The 12,434-nt window shown below is 39.2% G+C and overlaps 1 protein-coding gene across 4 annotated transcripts in view; it reads right to left on the bottom strand.

The window, feature by feature from the left end:
- Positions 1 to 12,434, bottom strand: part of STARD13 (StAR related lipid transfer domain containing 13) — a 304,337-nt gene that overhangs the window by 253,168 nt on the left and 38,735 nt on the right. For 3 of the 4 annotated variants that reach the window (XM_054825547.1, XM_054825554.1, XM_054825575.1), the window contains exon 2: positions 3,362 to 4,274. In XM_054825547.1, coding sequence (XP_054681522.1) covers positions 3,362 to 4,117 — 756 coding nt within the window. In that variant the 5' untranslated portion in view covers positions 4,118 to 4,274. Of the gene's footprint in view, positions 1 to 3,361; positions 4,275 to 8,397; positions 8,622 to 12,434 lie in introns of those variants that run through there. The other variant, XM_054825565.1, reaches the window with a different exon arrangement.

Below are 12,434 nucleotides of genomic sequence, written 5' to 3'. Positions count from 1 at the left end.
CTCTGGCAGAACAAACCAAACAATCATAAATAATATCAGAAGGACACGAATGATGTAAAAAAAATTCCCATTCAAGACAGAAGGGGAGTTTTGCAAGGAAGGTGGGCAGAGAAGATGAATTGATAATAAGGTACAGAAACTCACTGATGTGTTTAAGGAAGTGATGTCTTAGTGATGAGGCTACCTAGGTCACCATCACAAAATGAGAAATAACATGAACAAAGGGATGTCAGTCACTGGAACAGGCTGCCAGGGAAGTGGTTGAATCACCATCCCTGGAGGTATTTAAAAGCTGTGTAGATGTGGTGCTTAGGGACATGGTTTAGCGGTGGACTTGGCAGTGCTAGGTTAATGGTTGGACTTGATGATCTTAAAGGTCTTTTCCAACCAAAATGATTCTGTGATTCTAATATTTCAGATGTGTATAGAGACTTGTTTTTAAATCTTCAAAATTTTGCTTCCCCAATTGAAATAAAATTTATTTTTAATTTAAGAACTCTGTTTGGGCATTAAATATACCACTGATTACAGACTCCTGACAAGGAAAAAAAGGTTGCCAAATTTAGATTTGCTAAGAAAGAACAGGAAATATAGATGGGACTGGTCTAAGGGTGGAAACTCGGGGACCATACTGAATTCATAAACTGAACAGAAGTATCATTTATCTTGTACTACTTAGAACAGCCTGATGCTGTATGCCTTTGGAGAAAAAAAAAAAAAGCATATTTTTTAACAGGCACCATTGTATGAATTGTTTTCAGCAGAGTTTCTTCCTCTTGTAACAGAGTTGGCAGCATACACAAGTTGTATTTTTTCCATCTTCCCTCTATCTGTTTACTGTACTTGGAGATTTGCCTCTGGTTATTAATTAGAATGAAACAAGAAGTTCAACAATTATCACTTAAATGCATGTAACAACTACTGAAGAGGAGATTCGGACACTGGCTTTGCTGGTGGTGACTGCCTGCAAGGGCCAGTGCTCCCCAGCCTGGAGAAGGTGACAGCCTTTCCTCCTATCCATACATAAAATAGGAGATTTGCAGTCAGTAACCAGTACATTTACTTAGGAATGTCCCTGCAGGGTAGATCTTAACCCTGTTTCACTGTGAACTCTAGTAGCAAGGATTTAGCCAGGATCTGGGTCAGGGTGCTATGTGTGATAGCCTGTACCTGCATGGCCGAGGTGATTTGTTTGTTGGACTATTTTTAAGTCTAAGGCTTAGCAATAATGGTTGCTTTTGACAGGGTTTTTATGCCATTCTGTCTTTATTTAGTTAATTTCTTTCCACTAGAAAGACATTTTTCCACAGCCCCCTTTCTAAATAATGGAAATAAGTAACTTGACAATGACATATGTTTGCTTGAACGAGAGTCATGGGGGGAGTTTTTTGTCTGAATAGTAATGCATGACTGCTGCTAAAATTTCAGAGACAAGATAATTTTTTTTTTTTAAAATTCTTGGAGGCTTTTCTAGAATGATACATACTTATTTACATAGGAAAAAAAAATCAAACCCAGGACTGCATCATTGCATCTGTACAGTTTTTGAAATGTTTTGACACATTCTCCGAGATTTACTAGGTAATTTCACATGCTTGTCTGGCAATTTATAATCCATTATTTTGCTCTACAAGCTGCATCCTTGAGTTTATTTTATGGCATAGACATAAAGTAAAGTAAACTAAATGACAACAGCCCCTGGCCTTTCCCTTTTATCTATGGGAATGACCTTCAGTAGACAGAATCCAAGGGATATTGCACATGCATTTGGATATATATTTATATTAATGGGAATGTTTCTGAGTAAATGAGGAAGCAAGCCTTGGCTTAGGGTAGAGTAACAATGTGATTATTTAATAAACCATGTGTCACAAGACTCTCTCAGGGTCAGTATTGCCTCAAAAGATGCCCGGTTTTGGAACCATCTTTGGGCCTTGCTTTTCTAATATTAGCTGCTGAGAAAAATTGGTAAAAATGTGGCTTATTTCTCTGTGAGCTGATGGGTTTCTGCAGTAAAGTTGGGATGTGTATGAAATACAGCACAAAACTCCCACTCAGTTAAGGGCAGAATTAGTCCCCCCAAATTGGAGATAGATTAGCATTAAAGGAGAGAAGTAAATTAAGTATTGTATACCATAATTTTGATGTTAATATGGACATTATAGTCCAAATTCTACTTACTTTTGTTTTATCAGAAATCAATGAATTGACTCTGTTATAAGTACTAGAAGTAAAAGGAGAACTGCAGATAGAGAAAAATAAAACATACTAAGTAAAAGACTAGGGATCTACCCTGACTTTCAAGGCATAGAGCAGATTTACATGGAAAATAACTTTTAAAAGCTGGAGGAGGAGAAGAGAGAGGAAGGAAAGGTATGCCTGACCTGCAGTTTAAGATTAATTTGTGCTGCAAGGTCAGGAACGTTGGAATTTTAAGGGTTTGTTTTGCCCACTATTTGGAGTCACTTCATATTTTTGTACTAGAGCTGAACTTCTCTGATGATAAACATGTTTAGCTCCAGGCACTTGGTTTGTCACCAGCTGGGAGCAGGGGGAAAGCCTTGCTTATTCTCCAGATGAGTGAGAACTCACTTGGAAAGCTTCTGTTCCTCCAGTTCCAAAAAAACACAGCTAATTTACTCAACCCTTTTTTTCTGGAAAGGTTATAGTTGGATGATTCTTATTATGGAGTGTTTTTCATTTTGTCCTACATCTTCTTATGTTTTCATTTTGGATGTTGGTCTATGGAGCATCATGATGTGTACCAGTACAGATACAAAAAAGTCTATTATTTCTTTTATTTTATTATAGACCAGATTGTAACCTGTCCTCCATATTATTTTAATGAAATAATAGTACAGAAAACACTGTTATTTAGCAGAAGTGGTGCTGTGGGTTAGGTGGCGCAGTGCTACGGTGCCACTACACTAAAAAAGGCCATTTTTCAGCACGAAGAAATATACTCTGCTCTCAGAGTAAACCTGAGCTTTATCCCTTTGGAACAGTCCATAGACTCAAGGAATATATGCTGTATGTGGCATGATATATGATCCTGTAGGAGCAGGGGAAACTGAGTCAATGTTCCCATTTTAAAAAGAAAGGGAAAACAGAAAACAGGGGTTTTAAATTCAGAATAACGGAAGTGTGGCCAATCTGAAGTAATAGATGTGTCTAATGCAAAAGCTCAGCATTATATTTTAAATGTGGAGTATATTTTGGTGTTGGCTTATAGTCGTCATTATGTAATTCACATTAATTATCAATTATAACAATTTGTGCAACTCATTTTCCTCCTGCAACCAAGTTTAAATGATACCACTTATTTAAAATACACTTGGAACAAAAGAGTAGCTTGTATTACCTCCAGCTCCATGTGTTTTTCTTCCTTGCCATGGTCCTTCAATTCCTTTTCAGAATGATCATCACAGTCTTCTAAATGACAGATGTGTTGATATTTAGTAAGTTCATGTTTAGCTTGCTTTCTTTGAGAAACATTCCTTCTGTGGAGACCATTGAAAAATGCCTCATACAGTGGCAGTTCTGTAAAGACATCATCATCATCCCTACCATCTGCTTCTTCCTCTTCAGATGAAAAATCTTCTGGTTCTCCTGCCTCGCAAATATGGAGTTTAGTATTAGCTTGATGTGATAAGAATTCGAAATCAGAAAATGTGATAGCACTTGGTTTGTGTTTTATGACTCTGATCTCATGACTTCTTTCTGGTTTCTTGTCTGAATTTTCTCCCATGAGGACTGGCCATTCTGTGTGCGAGGGAAGGCTTAAAGGACATTCCTGCGGCTTGTGCCTTGCAGAACAGTGTAATTCTTCACAAAGGTGCTTTGCCTCAGACTGATGGGTGGCACTGACGCACCCTGCAGCCGTGCCAGGTTGCAAGGATGTCTGACTGTGGTCTAATAAGGATGATGCAGACAGCAGACTCAACTCAGGTTCCAGTAAAAGATTCTCAAATTCAGATGGACTTGCCTGTTTTTCTATCTTTCTTTGGTATTCTTCATACTTTGCTTCCTTTGGAGTCCCCAGGCGCTTGGCAGATGTAAGATAAGGTGAGCCCTGTTCTTCTTCATAGATGTTAGTTTCCATTCCAATGAGTTTCATCCATCAGAGATCAAAACTACTTCATTCTTGGGTTTCTTAAGAAACATAACTCTGCATATGTAGCCAGGAAATATCTTCTTATTTTTCCAAAACCATGATCACACAATCATTATTAATGCCTGGATTCTCATACAAGTCATCTGAATCCTCTTTGTTTCTGAAAATGAAAAGACATAACAATAGATTATTGATGGTAACATGCTTGCATTGGTGTGCATCAGCAAAAGCAATCCTGAAACATGAAACTCCTGTATCAAATTTACTTATAGGCCTTTTCATAACTATTTGATGCATGCAGATTAAATGTGCTTAAAACATGAGAACCTTGACTTGTTTACCTTAAAGACTAGGAAAGAACTGGCAAATGCAGAAGTGGTTTTTAAATATCGACTTTATGTTGATTATTGACACAGTGGATCAGAATCATTCAAAGTGATGTTAGCTATATGCTTGTTATCGAAACATGCTTCTGTTCCCTACATTTTTATTGTCTATTAAATAACTGAAAACTTTTACACTCTTTTGATAAAGCCACTGAAATCTCATAGGGAAGAGCAAGGAGCCAAAGTAACTGACAGAAGAGAAAGAAGATTTCAATATAGATAGAATTTTCTGTCTCGGCTTCTGTGAGTTGCCAATGCAGTGCAGAACCTGTCCACTTCCAATAAATCTGCAAAGCAAAAAGAGGAGGCTAAAAATACAGAGAGCTTCAGTACTACATCAGAGTTGGCCATCTCTGGTTTAAATCAGTCTTAACTTCCATGCTCACATCTAGGCTGTGCATCTCCAACGTGTGGGAGGAAGGCAGCAGCTGAAGAACCGATCTTGCATCACTGAATAGCTTACATCCACCCATATATGTATTTTACTTCTTGTGACAGATTGAATATTGATAGTATTTATTTTAATGATTGTTTCAGTACTCCATCTGTGAGAGAGGAAAGCAGAACAGAAGCTTTTCAAAATAAGAAGAGAAGCTTAAACCTTTGATGTCTGTGGCAAACCTGTCAGTGATGAGGAAGACATGTCAGAAGGCAGCGCTGTGATTGTCAAAGTGGGAAGCAAGCAAAGTAGGATGCGGGCGTATGACATACCTCTCACTGCATGTGCTGTAAACTGAGCAATGCACACCAGCTAGGCATATTTGAGTGCTGGTTAGGATATGTTTTAGTGTTATAGACATACATTGGGTAATAGAAAGAATATTGCTAGACATACAGAAATTTTGGATATATTATATTACCTTTGTCATTTGAAATGCAGCTGTAAAAGGTATGAGCAGGCAGGTACACGCTGCTTAGGCAGACTTCCTCTCAGCTATTGCTAGCTATTTAAAAGTCAGACATTATTGTAAGCAACTGGCTAGTCTACTGCTAGAGTCCGTGGAGAGAGAAAAATGCTTCCAGAAGGTAAATGTTCTCACTTATCTTGGATACCTATTTTGACATGGGATGAGTCTCCCTCCTGGCGTGACTGCCTTATCCAAAACTATGGAGGAAGTCTAGACAAAAAGCTTATACTGATCACCCAACTTTTAGAGGGACAAATAAAGGCAAGAAGAATCTCACTCCGTATCTTTGTTACACAATAATAATAGATTACATTGTCTGCATGTGAATGAGAAACCTACTTTTGAAGCCCTCATTTTTTCAGCTTCAAGTTAGCCATCTACACAGAAGTGACTTCACTTTCAGGAGTGCCGAACACCCGTGGTTCTCCCTAGCACTAAACAAACTAATTGAGCGCAGTGTCTTTGAAGAAGAAAACAGATTCCCACATTTGTAGAGAATGATCAGAACAACGAACATTTCACATAATATCTTGTACATTTTGGACGCAGTGGAAAAGCCTCCTGCCATTTCAGGTGAATATTGAGTATTATCTGTACTTCACTATGAGCTATCGCCTCTGTTTTTCAGTCCCTGGCCCCTTCTGCTAGGAGGTATGCTGCTAGCACCCACACCCTCACCGTGCAGACCCAGGTATAAGTGAAGAAGATTCACCCAGAAGACTCCCCAAAAGGCATCAAAAGACCTTTGGACTGGCTGCCCACACCAGCCTGTTGCCATCAGATGAGAAGATGGGTTGTGTTCACCAGCCATTGCTGGTGGCTGCCCTGTTCCTCACCTATAGAAACTATAGTTCCAGCAGGAGTAGCAATGCTCAGGTTTCCAGGTCTCCCCCCCCAGACTCTTTTTCCCAGCTTTACCGTTTCCTATTGTCACTTTTCTTTTTCTGGCAGAAATTGCCCATCCTTGGCCTGTTCCCTGGACCTTTTTTTAGTTCTGGCAATGCTGCTGAGTGGGCCCTGCTGTGATGACACCTGCAGGAATACACCTCTGTGTTCATAGGACCATCTTTGCTCTAACAAACCCAAAGTACAGCATAAAATGCCCCAGAAGAAGCTACAGAAATTCTGCAGTAGGCAAGCGTGGGATAAGTGAATTACATATTTTTTTATTTCTAGTATTTTACGATGCTCATTTAGACTCCAAAACATGAATTATCATCCCTGCAAAATTTTTTCATTATGTCTGGATATTGCTAGCATCTAAAATAAATGTCAAGCTTCTTTTAAAATTTTCCTAAGTTCTTTCTCTCAAATGATTTCCATTTTCACAGGATGTGGTGTGAAGCTGTAATTTTTACAGTTTAATTACAAAAGGCATGAAAAAGTTCTTCTGTTTTTTAGATTTGCTTACTCCACTGGACTCTTTCTTTTTTTTTTTTTTTTTTGTTTTTCCTGTGATGAGACTGCAACAAAGAAAGTGTGCAAGAGCAGGCTGGTTTTGTGCAAGTATGGCAAGAAAGCTCTGAAGAGGAAGTGGTAAGAAGAGAGAGTGTGAGTTTACCCTTATTCATCCTGTGGAACATATCTCTTTACTCAATCTAGCAGTGACTGGGGAAAAAACCCGCCCTTATACAAAATCTCAAATTCCATATTTTATAAAGAGTTACACATCGACATTTATAGCTCCTAAAAATGGAGCATTTTTTGGCAGAGCTGTGGATTTGGAAATCCTGCCCATAGCAAAATGTGTAACTCGGAGAGGTCTGAACATTCAGAGCTAAATCTGTACATGTCGTAAAAGGCCTGTGACAGCCCTGCAAAATAAGATAATTCTCACCACAATTCTGAATGTATGCACTTACAAGTTCTGAAAAAGAATACTCTTTCTGGAAAAGGTCTTCAAGGCTTTATAAATAGTGAAATTACTTTCATATGCATGTGCATTCTAAATATATACTGTAGCATTAGCTCTACTGGTAGGCGCTAGTGTAGGTAAAGATGTGGTTAAATAATAAAACTCTCTTGGGCATATGTGTGGTTTTTTCCAACTAGAAGGGAAATGTGGGGGCTACCACAGCTAACTGTCCAACCAAAACTGACTCCACAACAGCTTCAGGAAGAGCACAAAAAAAGTAACACAGGATTATTTTTTAAGCTAAAATGTGAAATGCAAATATGGGTGTAGCAACTTCAGCTTTTTACACACGACTTGACTTTAAAACTTACAATCTGAATTTTATTTTGTAAGGAAAGCTCCTTACAAATCAGCAATAAATCAATACAGCTAGTGAAATGCTATGGAAGGAAAGTTCTAATAGGGTCTGGCACAAGCAAATATGTATATGCAGACTCACAGAGAAATTTTTGTGTAACATGCTCTATTGGCTTGATTTTACTTTGCCCAGACAACCAAAATTTGTATTAAAACTCACCATGTTTTGCACAAAGATCACACAAAAGGCACATATTAGGCTTAACCATTAAGTAGGAGGGTTTAACGGAGACTTTAATATTCATCGACTCATTTCTATTTTCTTGAGTCAATACAAGGAGAATTGTTTTCTGGGGCAAATTATGCTTTATTTCATAGGGTTACTATAATAGCAAGTCACCTAAACTAACTTTTCAAACACTGATTAAATTAGTGCATTTCAATACCCATTATGCATTTTGGCATTACAAAGCATGTGAATGTGTGCAAGTTTCTTACTTCTTTAAATTCAATTTAAGCTTGAACTGACATAATAAACCAGCAAATGAAGTCCTGTTCTTGGCTGGAACAGTACACCACGCATCTAAAATAACGAGTTTTTTACCCCTCAACCCCTAATGCATTTGTTTCCCTATCACAATGACTTTGTTTAATATTTCCCATTGATTTAAACAATCTTCCCCTGAAAAATGAAGCAAACAAGCCAAGAGAATGTGAGACACACAGACTAAGAGCAAATTAGGAGATTAGGATTTCTTTTCCTGATTATAATTTTACCTGTTGTGCAAGGTAACCCCATATTTTTCAATTCAGTTAATTTCCATAAGCGTAACAACAGGAACTCAGTTAGTAGCCAACGGATCCTCCAAGAGTTGGGGCAGAACAGAAAAAGAAGTGAGCAGATCCTTAACAAAAGGCATTTCAGCTTGCTTGCTGCACAAGAACTCTGTCAACAGAAGTATGTGTGAGAATCCCTGGGGCGAAAACAGCCTTCTGCAAGCACTGGCCAAATTATTCACAGAAAAAGACAGAAAAAAAGGAGAGGGAAGAAAAAAAAATAAAAAGAGCAAGAGCATGCTTCACAGGAACACCAGGCACTTCTAAAAATACAATGTGACCTCATTCTTCACATTATGCCAGACCTTAACATTGTGGTTTGCTTTATCACCTGGAGCACCTGGAGTCAGGTTCCCACTGCACACACTCAACTTTGGATGCTGTCAGGTTTTGAAAAGGTAGGCTGTGAAATGCCTTCTGATGTAGGATAAAGCCAGTATAAAGGAATACCCAAATTAGCTTCCCTTGTCACTTGCAAATTCTAATTATTGTTTGCCTATGTTTCTTGAAGAGCTACATTTGCTGCCAAAGCTTTACAAGTCTTCCCTTTCATATACATTAATAGGATCATAGCTTGCAGACAGACTCCTGCATACGCTGCAAAGTGCAGCTATAGCGTAGGTTACTGGACACGTGAGTTTCTGAGTGCGATTATCAATCAGTTATTTGCAAATCTCGCCTGGAAAGGAAAAGCATGAATTGTCATTGGAAATATGGGGTAAGAAGACTGAGTTATAGTTTAATTTTGGAAGTGTTTTTCTATATTGCTTTTGATAGAGCAAACAGCAAAAATGGAAAAGCTGCAATACCCTTCTACTCATGTAATGGATCCTGCATGCTAGTAGTACTAGATTACATTTTTCACCTTGAGATATCCAGGCACAGATATCTGGCACAGATGCTGCCACATCTATGTCCCTCCTGACTCATTTCAGTGAGCGAGGGAGGCGGCACTTCGATGCTGCTTTCTCTTACACCTCGTGGACCTGATTGCCTTCGCCAAAGTCAAACAGTGTTTTAGTCGGCAAAGAATTTGGCATATTTATGAATAAGTCACTGAGCAAATGAAGCCACATCTTGAGGCAACCATTTTACAGGAATTACTTTATATGACAGTTCAGTGAGGCTTGTCTCAACTTAGAAGTGTGGATTATCCCAGGACAGCAGTAGTACCAAGCCTCTCCTTTAGCTTTGCCGTGTCCGTCCCCACCTCCACCGTGGCAGAAGCTCATTTTACATTGCCAAAGAAAATAAAATATCTTCCCCAATGCAATAAACTACAATGATAAAGAGACACTTTGCTAATTTAACTGTGCTTACATTCATGTTTGTCTTAGGTGCAACTGTTGATTACAGATGAGCTGTTTTCCAACCACCATCTGAACTAACGCACCTATGTCAGCAATGTATTTACAGCTGGACCTACTTGCAATATATAGGAGGGAAAGACTCTGCTCCAGGAGGGATCATTGACACATTTGGTGTGATTAGCTGAGCCTGAGGTTGAGTTTAATCCAGCCAAGGCGCTAACATCCCATCCTGCCAGTGTGCCGACTCAACTGTGTTTCCGTCTAAAACAGCATTCTCAACAGCACTGTCATTGTCACCTTACCACTATGCGGGAACAGTGGTTTAATTGCAAGTAAGGTGAGAAGATAGCCTCTGTAATACAACTATTGCCATTTCCAAGAGCTTAGGTCCATGGGCAATGTTTGGTCCTAGTCAGTTTACATTACGTGGGCCTTGCCTTTGCAACTCATTCTGCTCTGCGCAGCCCATGAATAGCGTGGTTACAATCGTGAGCAAAATCAAACAACAGGAATGTGTGAGCACCAGTAAAGCGAAGAGCCAGCCATGGTTCTTCACACTTGGAAAAGTCTCACACTTGCATATCTGATTGCACCCTCTCAAAAGAAGGTACCGAAAAGGAGTCAGGTATGAATGGGGAACTGAGGGCATGTGTCTTTCAGCATGTCTCTGAGAACTTGAATGAAGTATCTTTAAAAAATAAGATCTGGCTTTCCTTCTGCCATTGGGCTTCTTCTAGCATTGCATTCAATGCATTGCTTTTGTATTCCCTGTTCTGCCTCACGTATTTTGTCTTGCACCTATGAAACGCAGCATCGAGCTCCTGATGAGATACTGGCCGGAGATTGGTTGACTGCCTGCTTTTAGAAGGCAATTTTGAGTGATTTAAGATTACAGTCTGAACTACTTGAGAAATTAAACCTGATGGGAAGTTGCTGAAAATCCTAATACTTACAGGAAAGAAGGGGTGAAAATTGTGCGTGTGTGCTTATGTGTTTACCTAAAATCTGTGGTATTAAATGAAAACCAGAATTTTTTTATACATTGCCCTAGAATACTTTGGCTTTGTTTTTATATGAACAGTGCAATCCATATGAAACAGCGAGTCATACACAGACACTGTTCATAAACACAGGCCCCAAAATGAACCAACACCTAATAAATATTTTTAAAATAACACTGGATAAACCACATAGGAAAGAAAAAAAAAATCTGTCTCCCTTTAGGTTGAGGATCTTGGCATTGGTAAGATCCCAGCTCTTCATCTAAGCAGCCAGTCCAAACCAAAGTAATGAAAAAACCTTTCTGCCAGCAAAGACACACAGGTGTGAGCTGCTTCTCCTTCCAGTTTAAATACTACCACTGTTTCTTCAGCCTGTAAAGTGAATTCCATTACATATGTTCATGGGCTACTCAATGGATCGGTTGGAAATTAATCTTCATTTTGCACAAGTGGAAAGAGGCCAGAAGAACCAATTTTCTCATTTTGGAAGATATTGATGTTAATATGGATGGCTTAAAGGCCATATTCACATCTTTTTTTTTTTAAGCTCATGAAACAGAAATTACATAAGACAACGACTTCTCGGTCTACAAGTTAGGTAAATAGCGAGCAGCTTGGTTTTGTTTTTTCTGTTTAGCTCCAGTCTATCAAGTCGTGTTTTGACACAAGATTGTCCTTCACAACAGCCTGGAAGTGGCTACACTTTGGGTGGCTTCCAAAATTGCATGCATCCCTCTGAGAAATCTCTGCCAAACCTGTGACACCCACCAGCAGCCAAAGACACCAGACAAAAGCAGTTATTTTGGCACTTCACAGGGGCAGAGGCTTATTGTATGGTTCGTAATTCCTTAGCATGAAAGAAATTAAGTTCTTTAAAGTTATTTCCCCCTCTAAAGAAGGAAGGCATATCACTGCCTTGGGTGCCTTCATGCAAAAGTGTCATTTCATATTAATTGCATTTATTATTATCCAGCATATAAGGAATTGGACGCTTGCATGTACTGTAACCACACAGCCAGCAGAAGAGATGTAAAACAGGAATCAAAGTTTCATTTTCACTAAAACTGTGTCTTAATCACATCTCATCTTTCACCAATAAAAATTGTTTTGTTTGATTTACTAATTGTTATGATTGAATTTACAGAAAGAACATAAGAGACAGGCTTCAGCAGGCATCATGACTGAAGATCAGCACTTGTTTTAATAGGCTGAACTCTTCTTGATAATTCTGTTTATGGAGAGGAGTTGTATTTCATTAGAAGTGTCCACCCTTTTCGCCCTGAACCGGGTTCAATTAAACAGGGATAAACCAATGATCTTAACCAAACCACCACCCCCAGAAGCCCTTGATTTTCCCAGAATCTATTAAATTCCCCCACCAGCTCCAACCACCTTCAGTAACTCTTTAGTGCCCTGCTTTTGCTTCAAGCTTTCCTCACACCAGCAAGTTAAATTTCACGTCCTGATCCTCCTTTTCAAAGTTGTTTCGGTGCCTTGACTCTTGCTTCAGCTCTCTCTGTCCTTGCAGTCGGTGGCCGTGCCCACCGCAGGGGTGAAAGCCTGGCGCAGGGGGAGAGGCTTCCCCGCAGCTGCCAACATCTGCCGCGCTCAGCCCACAAGAAACCACAATAAATATAAATCTCTCTGGCTGTTTTCTGAGGAAAAC

The sequence above is a fragment of the Grus americana genome, chromosome 1, assembly GCF_028858705.1.
Source record: "Grus americana isolate bGruAme1 chromosome 1, bGruAme1.mat, whole genome shotgun sequence".
NCBI lineage: Eukaryota > Metazoa > Chordata > Aves > Gruiformes > Gruidae > Grus > Grus americana.
The sequence above is the reverse complement of the archived record's forward strand: the minus strand, read 5'-3'. Positions and strand labels throughout refer to the sequence as shown.